This window comes from Plectropomus leopardus, chromosome 18, assembly GCF_026936395.1.
Source record: "Plectropomus leopardus strain MGB_pleo_1.0 chromosome 18, ASM2693639v1, whole genome shotgun sequence".
Lineage (NCBI taxonomy): Eukaryota > Metazoa > Chordata > Actinopteri > Perciformes > Serranidae > Plectropomus > Plectropomus leopardus.
In genome coordinates, this window is record NC_142193.1 from 20,890 (window position 1) to 37,103 (window position 16,214).

Sequence of the window (16,214 nt, forward strand, 5' to 3'; positions counted from 1 at the left end):
AAAAATGTCAAAAAAGTGATCTTTCGAAACGCTGAAAAATGTCACAGAACAGCATATTCTTGCTGTTTATAGTGCAATCTGTTGAAAAAAATGGTATAAAAAGTCAATAATTTGAGTGTTTTAGGCCAAACTTTAGTATGGAGAAAAACGCCATAGTATAGCTCAGGGAGAAATGGTCAAAAACGTGATCTCTGCAAATACTGAAAATAGTCATTGGACAGCATGTTGAGGCTGTTCATAGTATAGGCTTTTTAAAAAATGGTTTAAAAAGTCAATATTTTGAGTGTTTTAAGCCAAAGTTTCGAATGGAGAAAAACGCCGTACTATAGCTCAGGGAGAAATGGTCAAAAACGTGATCTCTGCAAATATTGAAAACAGTCATTGAACAGCATGTTGAGCTGTTCTGTTCATATATCTGAAAAAATGGTCTAAAAAGTCAATATTTTGAGTGTTTTAGGCCAAAGTTTTACAGAGAAAAAGCATACTATAGCTCAGGGAGAAATGGTCAAAAACGTGATCTCTGCAAATATTGAAAACAGTCGTTGAACAGCATGTTGAGGCTGTTCATAGTATAGCCTGTTGAAAAAAATTGTTTAAAAAGTCAATATTTTGAGTGTTTTAGGCCAAAGTTTAGTATTGAGAAAAACGCCATACTATAGCTCAGGGAAAAATGTTCAAAAAGTGATCTCTCCAAATACTGAAAACGTCAAAGAACAGCATGTTGAGGCTGTTCATAGCCCGATTGAAGAAATGGCCTAAAAGTCAACATTTTGCGTGTTTTAGGCCAAAGTTTCAGAGAAAAGCCATACTATAGCTCAGGGAAAAATGGTCAAAAAGTGATCCTTGACGCTGAAAAAAGTCATAGAACAGCATGTTGATGCTGTTCATAGCATAACCTGTTGAAAAATGGTTTAAAAAGTCAATAATGTGAGCGTTTTAGGCCAAAGATTAGTATGGAGAAAAGCATACTATAGCTCAGGAAAATGTTCAAAAAGTGATCTCTCCAAATACTGAAAAAGTCAAACAACAGCATGTTGAGGCTGTTCATAACCTGTTGAAGAAATGGCCCAAAAGTCAACATTTGAGTGTTTTAGGCAAAAGTTTAGTACAGAGAAAAAGCCGTACTATAGCTCAGGGAAAATTGTCAAAAGTGATCCTTCCAAACACTGAAAAAAGTCATAGAACAGCATGTTGATGCTGTTCATAGTGTAGTCTGTTGAAAAAATGGTCTAAAAAGTCAATATTTTGAGTATTTTAAGCCAAAGTTTGGTATGGAGAAAAATGCCATACGATAGCTCAGGGAAAAAATGTCAAAAAAGTGATCTTTCGAAACGCTGAAAAATGTCACAGAACAGCATATTCTTGCTGTTTATAGTGCAATCTGTTGAAAAAAATGGTATAAAAAGTCAATAATTTGAGTGTTTTAGGCCAAACTTTAGTATGGAGAAAAACGCCATAGTATAGCTCAGGGAGAAATGGTCAAAAACGTGATCTCTGCAAATACTGAAAATAGTCATTGGACAGCATGTTGAGGCTGTTCATAGTATAGGCTTTTTAAAAAATGGTTTAAAAAGTCAATATTTTGAGTGTTTTAGGCCAAAGTTTAGTATGGAGAAAAACGCCATACTATAGCTCAGGGAAAAATGGTCAAAAAAGTGATCCTTCAAAATGCTGAAAAAAGTCATAGAACAGCATGTTGAGGCTGTTCATAGTATAGCCTGTTGGAAAAAATGGTTTAAAAAGTCAATATTTCTAGTGTTTTAGGCCAAAGTTTAGTATGGAGAAAAATGCCATACTATAGCTCAGTGAAAAATGGTCAAAAAGTAATCTCTCCAAATACTGAAAAAGTCAAAGAACTGCATGTTGAGGCTGTTCATAGTCTGTTGAAGAAATGGCCTAAAAAGTCAACATTTTTAGTGTTTAAGGCCAAAGTTTCGAATGGAGAAAAACGTCGTACTATAGCTCAGGGAAAAAAATGTCAAAAAAGTGATCTTTCGAAACGCTGAAAAAAGTCAGAGAAGAGCATTTTCGGGGTGTTTATAGTGTAATCTTTTGAAAAAATGGTCTAAAAAGTCAATATTTTGAGTGTTTTAGGCCAAAGTTTCGAATGGAGGAAAACGCCGTACTATAGCTCAGGGAGAAATGGTCAAAAACGTGATCTCTCCAAATACTGAAAAAAGTCAAAGAACAGCATGTTGAGGCTGTTCATAGTCTGTTGAAGAAATGGCCTAAAAAGTTAACATTTTGCGTGTTTTAGGCCAAAGTTTCGTACAGAGAAAAAGCCGTACTATAGCTCAGGGAAAAATGGTCAAAAAAGTGATCCTTCGAAACACTGAAAAAAGTCATAGAACAGCATGTTGATGCTGTTCATAGTGTAGTCTGTTGAAAAAATGGTCTAAAAAGTCAATATTTTGAGTGTTTTAGGCCAAAGTTTAGTATGGAGAAAAACGACATACTATAGCTCAGGGCAAAATGTTCAAAAAAGTGATCTCTCCAAATACTGAAAAAAGCCAAAGAACAGCATGTTGAGGCTGTTCATAGCCTGTTGAAGAAATGGCCTAAAAAGTCAACATTTTGAGTGTTTTAGGCCAAAGTTTCGTACAGAGAAAAACGCCATACTATAGCTCAGGGAAAAATGGTCAAAAAAGTGATCCTTCGAATCGCTGAAAAAGTCAATGAACAGCATGTTGATGGCATTCATAGTATAGCCTGTTGAAGAAATTGCCTAAAAAGTCAACATTTTGAGTGGTTTAGGCCAAAGTTTAGAATGGAGAAAAACGCCGTACTATAGCTCAAGGAAAAATGTTCAAAAAAGTGATCTTTCGAAACGCTGAAAAAAGTCACATAACAGCATATTCGGTCTGTTTATAGTGCAGTCTGTTGAAAAAATGGTATAAAAAGTCAATAATTTGAGTGTTTTAGGCCAAAGTTTAGTATGGAGAAAAACGCCATACTATAGCTCAGGGAAAAATGGTCAAAAAAGTGATACTTTGAATCGCTGAAAAAAGTCATAGAACAGCATGTTGATGCTGTTCATAGTATAGCCTGCTGAAACAATGGTTTAAAAAGTCAATATTTTGAGTGTTTTAGGCCAAAGTTTTGTACAGAGAAAAACGCCATACGATAGGTCAGGGAAAAAATGGTCAAAAAAGTGATCCTTTGAAACGCTGAAAAAAGTCATAGAACAGCATGTTGATGCTGTTCATAGTGTAGTCTGTTGAAAAAATGGTCTAAAAAGTCAATATTTTGAGTATTTTAAGCCAAAGTTTGGTATGGAGAAAAACGCCATACGATAGGTCAGGGAAAAAATGGTCAAAAAAGTGATCCTTTGAAACGCTGAAAAAAGTCATAGAACAGCATGTTGATGCTGTTCATAGTGTAGTCTGTTGAAAAAATGGTCTAAAAAGTCAATATTTTGAGTATTTTAAGCCAAAGTTTGGTATGGAGAAAAACGCCATACGATAGCTCAGGGAAAAAATGTCAAAAAAGTGATCTTTCGAAACGCTGAAAAAAGTCACAGAACAGCATATTCTTGCTGTTTATAGTGCAATCTGTTGAAAAAAATGGTATAAAAAGTCAATAATTTGAGTGTTTTAGGCCAAAATTTAGTATGGAGAAAAACGCCATACTATAGCTCAAGTGTTACCACGCGATCAACACGCAGAGGCAGGGCGAAGTCCCTGCCTCTGCGTGTTGATCGCGTGGTAACACTTGCGGCCCCAGCGTGCTCGTGGTCCCCAGTGCGTGTGCCTTTCCTCGGCTTTGTTCCCCGTGCTGCAGCTCGGTCCTCGGCGTCTCGCTGTGCGTGTTCACCCTCTGTTTGGTGGCTCTATTGTTCTTTGGTTTACCGCCACAACACAGGCGAGGCTGATTACTCCGACTCAGTGATTGGGGGAGAAAGTCATATGATCGTGGGTGGTCATGGCAACGGCAGGTGGGTGGCGACAAGTTGTTAAACATGCAGATACACAGCAACCAATAAAATCATAAATACACAGCAAATAACAAAATCACAGCAAACAAAGTATAAAAATATAAAAATACAAGGATAAAACACCACACCCCTTTGTGCCGGATCACAGAAAAAAGTCATACCAAGGCATGTTGATGGCATTTATAGTATAGCCTGTTGAAGAAATTGCCTAAAAAGTCAACATTTTGAGTGTTTTAGGCCAAGTTTCGTACAGAGAAAAACGCCATACTATAGCTCAGGGAAAAATGGTCAAAAAAGTGATCCTTCGAATCGCTGAAAAAAGTCATACCACAGCATGTTGATGGCATTTATAGTATAACCTGTTGAAGAAATGGCCTAAAAGTCAACATTTTGAGTGTTTTAGGCCAAAGTTTAGTATGGAGAAAAATGAGAAAACGAGAAAAAAATGTCAAAAAAGTGATCTTTCGAAACGCTGAAAAAAGTCACAGAACAGCATGTTCGGGCTGTTTATAGCGTAATCTCTTGAAAAAAATGTTTTTTGAAAAGTCAATATTTTGAGTGTTTTAGGCCAAAGTTTCGAATGGAGAAAAACGCGGTACTATAGCTCAGGGAGAAATGGTCAAAACGTGATCTCTGCAAATATTGAAAACAGTCATTGAACAGCATGTTGAGGCTGTTCATAGTATAGCCTGTTGAAAAAATGGTTTAAAAAGTCAATATTTCTAGTGTTTTAGGCTAAAGTTTAGTTTGGAGAAAAACGCTGTACTATAGCTCAGGGAAAAAAATGTAAAAAAAAAAGTGATCTTTCGAAACGCTGAAAAATGTCACAGAACAGCATGTTCGGGCTGTTCATAGTGTAATCTTTTGAAAAAATGGTCTAAAAAGTCAATATTTTAAGTGTTTTAAGCCAAAGTTTCGAATGGAGAAAAACGCCGTACTATAGCTCAGGGAGAAATGGTCAAAAACGTGATCTCTGCAAATATGGAAAACAGTCATTGAACAGCATGTTGAGGCTGTTCATGCTATAGCCTTTTGAAAAAATGGTCTAAAAAGTCAATATTTTGAGTGTTTTAGGCCAAAGTTTCGTACAGAGAAAAACGCTGTACTATAGCTCAGGGAGAAATGGTCAAAAACGTGATCTCTGCAAATATTGAAAACAGTCGTTGAACAGCATGTTGAGGCTGTTCATAGTATAGCCTGTTGAAAAAAATTGTTTAAAAAGTCAATATTTTGAGTGTTTTAGGCCAAAGTTTAGTATTGAGAAAAACGCCATACTATAGCTCAGGGAAAAATGTTCAAAAAAGTGATCTCTCCAAATACTGAAAAACGTCAAAGAACAGCATGTTGAGGCTGTTCATAGCCCATTGAAGAAATGGCCTAAAAAGTCAACATTTTGCGTGTTTTAGGCAAAAGTTTCGTACAGAGAAAAACGCCGTACTATAGCTCAGGGAAAAATTGTCAAAAAAGCGATCCTTCCAAACACTGAAAAAAGTCATAGAACAGCATGTTGATGCTGTTCATAGTGTAGTCTGTTGAAAAAATGGTCTAAAAAGTCAATATTTTGAGTATTTTAAGCCAAAGTTTGGTATGGAGAAAAATGCCATACGATAGCTCAGGGAAAAAATGTCAAAAAAGTGATCTTTCGAAACGCTGAAAAATGTCACAGAACAGCATATTCTTGCTGTTTATAGTGCAATCTGTTGAAAAAAATGGTATAAAAAGTCGATAATTTGAGTGTTTTAGGCCAAACTTTAGTATGGAGAAAAACGCCATAGTATAGCTCAGGGAGAAATGGTCAAAAACGTGATCTCTGCAAATACTGAAAATAGTCATTGGACAGCATGTTGAGGCTGTTCATAGTATAGGCTTTTAAAAAAATGGTTTAAAAAGTCAATATTTCTAGTGTTTTAGGCCAAAGTTTAGTATGGAGAAAAATGCCATACTATAGCTCAGTGAAAAATGGTCAAAAAGTAATCTCTCCAAATACTGAAAAAGTCAAAGAACTGCATGTTGAGGCTGTTCATAGTCTGTTGAAGAAATGGCCTAAAAAGTCAACATTTTTAGTGTTTAAGGCCAAAGTTTCGAATGGAGAAAAACGTCGTACTATAGCTCAGGGAAAAAAATGTCAAAAAAGTGATCTTTCGAAACGCTGAAAAAAGTCAGAGAAGAGCATTTTCGGGGTGTTTATAGTGTAATCTTTTGAAAAAATGGTCTAAAAAGTCAATATTTTGAGTGTTTTAGGCCAAAGTTTCGAATGGAGGAAAACGCCGTACTATAGCTCAGGGAGAAATGGTCAAAAACGTGATCTCTCCAAATACTGAAAAAAGTCAAAGAACAGCATGTTGAGGCTGTTCATAGTCTGTTGAAGAAATGGCCTAAAAAGTTAACATTTTGCGTGTTTTAGGCCAAAGTTTCGTACAGAGAAAAAGCCGTACTATAGCTCAGGGAAAAATGGTCAAAAAAGTGATCCTTCGAAACACTGAAAAAAGTCAAAGAACAGCATGTTGATGCTGTTCATAGTGTAGTCTGTTGAAAAAATGGTCTAAAAAGTCAATATTTTGAGTGTTTTAGGCCAAAGTTTAGTATGGAGAAAAACGACATACTATAGCTCAGGGCAAAATGTTCAAAAAAGTGATCTCTCCAAATACTGAAAAAAGCCAAAGAACAGCATGTTGAGGCTGTTCATAGCCTGTTGAAGAAATGGCCTAAAAAGTCAACATTTTGAGTGTTTTAGGCCAAAGTTTCGTACAGAGAAAAACGCCATACTATAGCTCAGGGAAAAATGGTCAAAAAAGTGATCCTTCGAATCGCTGAAAAAGTCAATGAACAGCATGTTGATGGCATTCATAGTATAGCCTGTTGAAGAAATTGCCTAAAAAGTCTACATTTTGAGTGGTTTAGGCCAAAGTTTAGAATGGAGAAAAACGCCGTACTGTAGCTCAAGGAAAAATGTTCAAAAAAGTGATCTTTCGAAACGCTGAAAAAAGTCACATTACAGCATATTCGGTCTGTTTATAGTGCAGTCTGTTGAAAAAATGGTATAAAAAGTCAATAATTTGAGTGTTTTAGGTCAAAGTTTTGTACAGAGAAAAAAGCCGTACTATAGCTCAGGGAAAAATGGTCAAAAAAGTGATCCTTCGAAACACTGAAAAAGTCATAGAACAGCATGTTGATGCTGTTCATAGTGTAGTCTGTTGAAAAAATGGTCTAAAAAGTCAATATTTTGAGTATTTTAAGCCAAAGTTTGGTATGGAGAAAAACGCCATACGATAGCTCAGGGAAAAAATGTCAAAAAAGTGATCTTTCGAAACGCTGAAAAAAGTCACAGAACAGCATATTCTTGCTGTTTATAGTGCAATCTGTTGAAAAAAATGGTATAAAAAGTCAATAATTTGAGTGTTTTAGGCCAAAATTTAGTATGGAGAAAAACGCCATACTATAGCTCAGGGAAAAATGGTCAAAAATGTGATCCTTCGAATCGCTGAAAAAAGTCAATGAACAGGATGTTGATGGCATTTATAGCATAGCCTGTTGAAGAAATTGTCTAAAAAGTCAACATTTTGAGTGGTTTAGGCCAAAGTTTAGTATGGAGAAAAACGCCGTACTATAGCTCAAGGAAAAATGTTCAAAAAAGTGATCTTTCGAAACGCTGAAAAAAGTCATAGAACAGCATGTTGATGCTGTTCATAGTATAGCCTGTTGAAAAAATGGTCTAAAGAGTCAATATTTTGAGTGTTTTAGGCCAAAGTTTCGTATGGAGAAAAAACGCCATATTATAGCTCAGGGAAAAAATGTCAAAAAAGTGATCTTTCGAAACGCTGAAAAAAGTCATAGAAGAGAATTTTCGGGGTGTTTATAGTGTAATCTGTTGAAAAAATGGTCTAAAGAGTCAATATTTTAAGTGTTTTAGGCCAAAGTTTGGTATGGAGAAAATGTCACAAAAGTGATTTTTCGAAACACTGAAAAAAGTCACAGAACAGCATGTTCGGGTTGTTTATAGTGCAGTCTGTTGAAAAAATGGTATAAACAGTCAATAATTTGAGTGTTTTAGGCCAAAGTTTAGAATGGAGAAAAACGCCATAATATAGCTGAGGGAAAAATGATCAGAAAAGGGATACTTTGAATCGCTGAAAAAAGTCATAGAACAGCATGTTGATGCTGTTCATAGTATAACCTGTTGAAGAAATTGTCTAAAAAGTCAATATTTTAAGTGTTTTAGGCCAAAGTTTGGTATGGAGAAAATGTCATAAAAGTGATCTTTCGAAACGCTGAAAAAAGTCACAGAACAGCATGTTCGGGTTGTTTATAGTGCAGTCTGTTGAAAAAATGGTCTAAAAAGTCAATATCTTGAGTGTTTTAGGCCAAAGTTTAGTATGGAGTAAAAGGCCATACTATAGCTCAGGGAAAAATGTTCAAAAAAGTGATCGTTGGAAACGCTGAAAAAAGTCATAGAACAGCATATTCGGGGTGTTTATAGTGTAATCTGTTGAAAAAATCATCTAAAAAGTCAATATTTTGAACATTTTAAGCAAAAGTTTTGTATGGAGAAAAACGTCATGCTATAACTGACGTGCTGACGTACTGCGGGTAAGCGTGTTACATCACTTCCGGTGTATTTTGTCTGTGTCTCTGGTAGCGTCTCTGAGCTGCTCCTACGAGCGATCCTCAGCTAATCTTCTAACTTGTTCCTTACTTCGACTGCTCTTATCTATCTGTGACTGAAAACTCACATAAGTTTTACTTAATCACTCACAGCTGTCTCCTCCTCTCAGCGGTTTTTTCTGTGTATTCACAGCCGCTCTCTCACTGTTAGCCGGTTAGCTTCGTTAGCATTAGCTCTGGTTAGCGATGGCTTCTCTCTGCTCCTCTCCCTCTTCTGCTCTCTCCTGCTCAGTGTGTCAGATGTTTAGTTACTCCTCTGCCTCCTTCAGTGATAGTGGTACCTGTAACAAGTGTAGTTTATTTGCTGCTCTGGAGGCGAGGCTTAGCGATCTGGAAGCGCGGCTCCGCACCGTGGATAATCCCTCTGTAGCTGCAATAGCTAGCGAGCCCCCTGTAGCCGGTGCGGACCGACATAGCGTAGCCTCTGCTAGCCGTCCCCCGGCAGCCCCCGTGCAGCCGGGAGGCTGGGTGACTGTCCGAGCGAAGCATAGTAAGTCGAAGCCCGCGGCACACCACCCACCCCCCCTTCATGTTTCAAATAAGTATGCCCCTCTCAGCCACACACCGACCGAGGACACAACCCTGGTCATTGGTAGCTCTATTTTGCGAAACGTGAAGTTAGTGACACCAGCGGCCATAGTCAAATGTATCCCTGGGGCCAGAGCAGGCGACGTCGAGTCAAATTTGAAGCTGCTGGCTAAGGCTAAACGTAAATACAGTAAGATTGTTATTCACGTTGGCGGCAATGACACCCGGTTACGTCAATCGGAGGTCACTAAAATTAACATAGAGTCGGTGTGTGAGTACGCCAAGACGATGTCGGACACCGTAATCTTCTCTGGACCCCTCCCCAATGTGACCAGTGATGACATGTTTAGCCGCATGTCAGCACTCAACCGCTGGTTGTCGCGGTGGTGTCCAGCAAATGATGTGGGCTTCGTTAATAATTGGTGCTCCTTTTGGGGTAAACCTGGTCTTATCCGAAGGGACGGCATCCATCCCACTTTGGATGGAGCCGCTCTCCTCTCTAAGAATCTGGCCGATTTTATTAGAGGCCCAAAGCCATGACAAACCAGAGTTGGGACCAGGTTTCGGAGTCGCAGTCTTACACGCTTCTCTGAGCTTCTTCTAGCACAGTCACACACCCATAATGTAAATGTTATAAAAACAGTGTCTGTCCCCTGACCACTTCATTTGTTTAATACTAAAATAAACAAAAGGGGAGTTGTACATGAAAATCTCATAAAAATTAACTCATCTCCTGTCATACAGCATCATAACAGGAGAATTAAATGCGGACTCTTGAACGTTAGATCCTTATCAACCAAGGCTCATTTAGTCACTGATTTAATATCGGATAACCATATTGATTTATTATGCCTCACTGAGACCTGGCTTTGTCCTGAAGAGTACGTTAGCCTGAATGAATCCACTCCTCCTGGTCATATAAATAGTCACGTTGCGCAGGACACTGGCCGAGGAGGGGGAGTCACTGCTATTTTTGATTCAAGCTTAGCAATTCACACTAAGGCCAAGTTAAACTATAATTCATTTGAAAGCCTTTTTCTTAGTCTTTCTCACCCATCCTGGAAAACTTTACAGCCAATTCTATTTGTCATAGTGTACCGCGCCCCCGGCCCATACTCTGAATTTCTATCTGAGTTCTCTGAGCTTATATCAAGTTTAGTGCTCAAATCAGACAAAATTATTATCGTAGGGGATTTTAACATTCACATGGATGTTAATAGTGACAGCCTTAGTTCTGCTTTCTCCACACTTTTGGATTCAATAGGCTTCAGTCAGTGTGTACATAAACCCACCCACCGCTACAATCACACCCTCGATTTAGTCCTTGCATACGGCATTGATACTGCAGATTTATCAGTCTTTCCTGAGATTCCTGCTCTGTCTGACCATTATTACAAGCCTCTCAGTAAGAGCTACTCTTCTAGATGTCTATCTGACTCAGCAGTGGCTAAATTTAAGAAACTAATTCCCTCTGCTTTGACATCATTACCATGTCTTACAACTCCTGAGCACACTACTAACTTAAGTCATTCCCAAATTGACTGTCTCATCGATAATGCTACTGGCTCACTGCGATCAGCTCTCGACACTGTTGCACCCTTCAAGAAGAAAATAATGAAACAAAAAGAATTAGCCCCATGGTTTAACCTCCAGATTCGCAAATTGAAACAAACATCGCGAAAATTTGAAAGACACTGGCGTTCGACCAAACTGGAAGAGTCCCGTTTAGTCTGGCTGGACAGTCTTAAAGTCTATAAGAAGGCCCTCCGCCATGCCAGGGCAAACTATTATTCATCACTAATTGAGGAAAAACAAAACAATCCCAGGTTTCTTTTCAACACTGTAGCCAGGTTGACTCAGAGTCACAGCTCTATAGAGCCCTGTATTCCTTCGGCCCTAAGCAGTGACGACTTTATGAATTTCTTTAATAATAAAATCATAACTATTCGAGATAAAATCCATCACCTCTTACCCTCAACTGACCTGTCCCCGGACTCAGATAGCCTGATTATGGCAGCAAGGCCCGAAATTTATCTAGACCATTTCTCCCCCATTGACCTTCATCAACTCTATACTTTGGTTTCTGCATCTAAGCCATCAACATGCCTGCTAGACCCCATCCCAACTAAGCTCCTTAAGGAAGTTTTACCTTTATTAGACAACGTTTTATTAGATATAATCAACGCGTCTTTATTGACAGGTTATGTACCCCAGTCTTTTAAAGTAGCTGTCATTAAACCTCTTCTAAAGAAGCCCACTCTCGATCCTGAGATTTTAGCTAACTATAGACCGATATCTAATCTCCCCTTTATTTCTAAAATCCTTGAGAGAGTGGTTGCTCATCAGCTCTGTGACTTTCTCCGAGACAACAGTTTATTCCAGGACTTTCAGTCAGGCTTTAGAGTTCATCATAGCACAGAGACGGCACTAGTAAAAATTAATAACGACTTATTTATCGCTTCTGACACAGGTCTGGTCTCTGTTTTAATCCTATTAGATCTCAGTGCTGCATTTGACACCACTGACCATCAAATCTTACTGCACAGACTTGAATCCTCAATTGGCCTTAAAGGAACGTCACTAGCCTGGTTTAAGTCATACTTATCACATCGTTCCCAATATGTTCACATCAATGATCAACCCTCCGCACATACAAAGGTCTGCTTTGGAGTGCCACAAGGTTCGGTGCTTGGACCAATCCTTTTCACTTTATATATGCTTCCTCTAGGCAACATAATTAGAAAACACTCTATAAATTTCCATTGTTATGCTGATGATACGCAATTATACCTATCTATGAAACCAGATGAAACTGATCAGCTATCTAGACTTCAAACATGTCTTAAGGATGTAAAAGCCTGGATGAGCCGTAATTTCCTGATGTTGAATTCAGACAAAACTGAAGTTATTGTTCTTGGCCCAAAACACCTCAGAAGCTCCTTTTCCAACAATTTAATTTCTCTAGATGGCATTACCTTGGCCTCTAGCACAACTGTAAGGAACCTCGGAGTTTTATTTGACCAGGATTTATCCTTTGCCTCCCATATAAAACAAACTTCAAGGACGGCTTTCTTTCACTTGCGTAACATCGCAAAAATTAGACATATCCTATCCCAAACAGATGCTGAAAAATTAGTACATGCATTTGTCACCTCTAGGCTGGATTACTGTAATTCCCTATTATTTGGTTGCCCAAACAAATCTCTTAGGTCTCTCCAACTGGTGCAGAACGCTGCTGCTCGTGTTTTAACGGGAAGCAAGAAAAGGGATCATATTTCTCCTGTTTTAGCTTCTCTGCACTGGCTCCCTGTGAAATCCAGGATTGAATTTAAAATCCTCCTCCTTACTTACAAAGCTCTAAATGGTCAGGCTCCATCCTATCTGTCGCAGCTCATAGTTCCTTACCAACCCTCAAGATCACTGCGCTCTGAAAACGCAGGGTTACTTGTGGTTCCCAAAATTTCCAAAAGTAGGTTAGGAACCAGAGCCTTCAGCTACCACGCTCCTCTCCTATGGAACCATCTTCCATTTTCGGTCAGGGAGGCAGACACCGTTTCAACTTTTAAGGGTAGACTTAAGACCTTCCTCTTTGATAAAGCTTATAATTAGGGCTGGCTCAGGCTGCCTGGACCAGCCCATAGTTAGGCTGACATAGGTTTAACCTGCCGGGGGACTTCCTCTGATATGCTGAGCTCCTTTCCTTCTCTCAATGCTGCCATCAGAAATCATGCATGTCTGTTTACTGCATTGCCATGTGCAAGCTTAACTTAGCTCTGTGATAGCCATGTGGTACTCTCACTACCTGGGGCTCGCGATTACAGAGCCTGGGTCTGTTGAACTGCACTACGCTAATCCTGTTGCCTCTTGGGAGCGTTCCTGCTCCCTTGTTTCCTAGTTTCCCTGGATCCTGGCCGTAACCTTGACTGTGCCTGACCATGGTGATAGCTGTGCTGATGCTGCGACCCTGCCTTTGGTTGTGCTCGTGCTGTGGCTCATCATCATAGAGAGCAATTACTAATTTCACACCTACCATTATTGTAATATGACATGCATCTGTTTCTATTGTTCTGTGCCCCCCCCCCTCCTCTCTCCCCCCTCTCCCCCTCTCTCTTTCTCTTTCCTTTTTTGCCATGATTGTATTTCACTTGCTATTTACGACATCTATTGCTCGTCTGTCCGACCTGGAAGAGGGATCCCTCACAATCCTCTACCGCTCTTCCTGAGGTTTCTTCCTCTTTTTTTTCCCCGTTACAGGGGTTCTTTTTGGGGAGTTTTTCCTTGGGTGATGTGAGGGTCTAAGGGCAGAGGGATGTCGTACACTGTAAAGCCCTCTGAGGCAAACCTTGTTTTGTGATAATGGGCTATATAAATAAAACTGAAAAACTGACTATAACTCAGGGGAAAACGGTCATAAAAGTGATTTTTCGAAACGCTGAAAAAAGTCACAGAACAGCATGTTTGGGCTGTTTATAGTGTAATCTGTTGAAAATATGGTCTAAAAAGTCAACATTTTGAGTGTTTCAGGACAACGTTTAGTACGGAGAAAAACGCCATTCTATAGCTCAGGGAAAAATTCTCAAAAAAGTGATCTATCCAAATACTGAAAAAAGTCATGGAACAGCATGGTGATGCTATTTATACTGTAGTCTGTTGTAAAATCATCTAAAAAGTCAATATTTTGAGCGTTTCAGGCCAAAGTTTAGCATGGAGAAAAACGCCATACTATAGCTCAGGGAAAAATGTTCAAAAAAGTGATCTCTCCAAATACTAAAAAAAGTCATTGAACAGCATGTTCAGGCTGTTTATTGTATAGCCTGTTGAGTAAATGCTTTAAAAAGTCAATATTTTGAGCGTTTTAGGCCAAAGTTTAGTATGGAGTAAAATGCCATAGTATAGCTCAGGGAAAAATGGTACAAAAAGTGATACTTTGAATCGATGAAAAAAGTCATACTACAGCATGTTGATGGCATTTATAGTATAGCCTGTTGAAGAAATGGTCTAAAAAGTAAATATTTTGAGCATTTTAGGCCAAAGTTTAGTATGGAGAAAAATGCCGTACTATAGCTCAGGGAAAAAATGTCAAAAAAGTGATCTACAATTCTACAATTCTACAATTTCATTTAGCAGACGCTTTTATCCAAAGCGACGTACAACACAAGCAAGAATTTAGACTTAAGGAAAAAAACCCTTAGTAAGTGCAAAAAGTGCTTCAGGTGTGATTGGTCCGCACAGCTAGGGCTACGGGAAAATGGTCAAATAAGTGATCTCTCCAAATACTGAAAAAAAGTCATAGAACAGCATTTCCAGGCTGTTTATAACATAGCCTGTTGAAAAAATGGTCTAAAAAGTCAACATTTTGAGTGGTTTAGGCCAAAGTTTAGAATGGAGAAAAACGCCGTACTATAGCTCAAGGAAAAATGTTCAAAAAAGTGATCTTTCGAAACGCTGAAAAAAGTCACATAACAGCATATTCGGTCTGTTTATAGTGCAGTCTGTTGAAAAAATGGTATAAAAAGTCAATAATTTGAGTGTTTTAGGCCAAAGTTTAGTATGGAGAAAAACGCCATACTATAGCTCAGGGAAAAATGGTCAAAAAAGTGATACTTTGAATCGCTGAAAAAAGTCATAGAACAGCATGTTGATGCTGTTCATAGTATAGCCTGCTGAAACAATGGTTTAAAAAGTCAATATTTTGAGTGTTTTAGGCCAAAGTTTTGTACAGAGAAAAAAGCCGTACTATAGCTTAGGGAAAAATGGTCAAAAAAGTGATCCTTCGAAACACTGAAAAAAGTCATAGAACAGCATGTTGATGCTGTTCATAGTGTAGTCTGTTGAAAAAATGGTCTAAAAAGTCAATATTTTGAGTATTTTAAGCCAAAGTTTGGTATGGAGAAAAACGCCATACGATAGGTCAGGGAAAAAATGGTCAAAAAAGTGATCCTTTGAAACGCTGAAAAAAGTCATAGAATAGCATGTTGATGCTGTTCATAGTGTAGTCTGTTGAAAAAATGGTCTAAAAAGTCAATATTTTGAGTATTTTAAGCCAAAGTTTGGTATGGAGAAAAATGCCATACGATAGCTCAGGGAAAAAATGTCAAAAAAGTGATCTTTCGAAACGCTGAAAAAAGTCACAGAACAGCATATTCTTGCTGTTTATAGTGCAATCTGTTGAAAAAAATGGTATAAAAAGTCAATAATTTGAGTGTTTTAGGCCAAAATTTGGTATGGAGAAAAACGCCATACTATAGCTCAGGGAAAAATGGTCAAAAATGTGATCCTTCGAATCGCTGAAAAAAGTCAATGAACAGGATGTTGATGGCATTTATAGCATAGCCTGTTGAAGAAATTGTCTAAAAAGTCAACATTTTGAGTGGTTTAGGCCAAAGTTTAGTATGGAGAAAAACGCCGTACTATAGCTCAAGGAAAAATGTTCAAAAACGTGATCTTTGGAAACGCTGAAAAAAGTCATAGAACAGCATGTTGATGCTGTTCATAGTATAGCCTGTTGAAAAAAATGGTCTAAAGAGTCAATATTTTGAGTGTTTTAGGCCAAAGTTTCGTATGGAGAAAAAACGCCATATTATAGCTCAGGGAAAAAATGTCAAAAAAGTGATCTTTCGAAACGCTGAAAAAAGTCATGGAAGAGAATTTTCGGGGTGTTTATAGTGTAATCTGTTGAAAAAATGGTCTAAAGAGTCAATATTTTAAGTGTTTCAGGCCAAAGTTTGGTATGGAGAAAATGTCATAAAAGTGATCTTTCGAAACGCTGAAAAAAGTCACAGAACAGCATGTTCGGGTTGTTTATAGTGCAGTCTGTTGAAAAAATGGTATAAAAAGTCAATAATTTGAGTGTTTTAGGCCAAAGTTTAGAATGGAGAAAAACGCCATAATATAGCTGAGGGAAAAATGATCAGAAAAGTGATACTTTGAATCGCTGAAAAAAGTCATAGAACAGCATGATGATGCTGTTCATAGTATAGCCTGCTGAAAAAATGGTTTAAAAAGTCAATATTTTGAGTGTTTTAGGCCAAAGTTTCGTACAGAGAAAAAAGCCGTACTATAGCTCAGGGAAAAATGTTCAAAAAAGTGA

The 16,214-nt window shown here is 38.2% G+C and overlaps 1 protein-coding gene across 1 annotated transcript; it reads left to right on the forward strand.

The window, feature by feature from the left end:
* Positions 1–8,723: 8,723 nt before the first annotated feature.
* On the forward strand, positions 8,724–10,084 carry LOC148186396 (uncharacterized). Its single transcript, XM_088091321.1, has one exon. The coding sequence runs from the start codon at positions 8,783–8,785 to the stop codon at positions 9,662–9,664; it is 882 nt and encodes a 293-aa protein (XP_087947447.1). The 5' UTR covers positions 8,724–8,782; the 3' UTR covers positions 9,665–10,084.
* Positions 10,085–16,214: the final 6,130 nt, after the last annotated feature.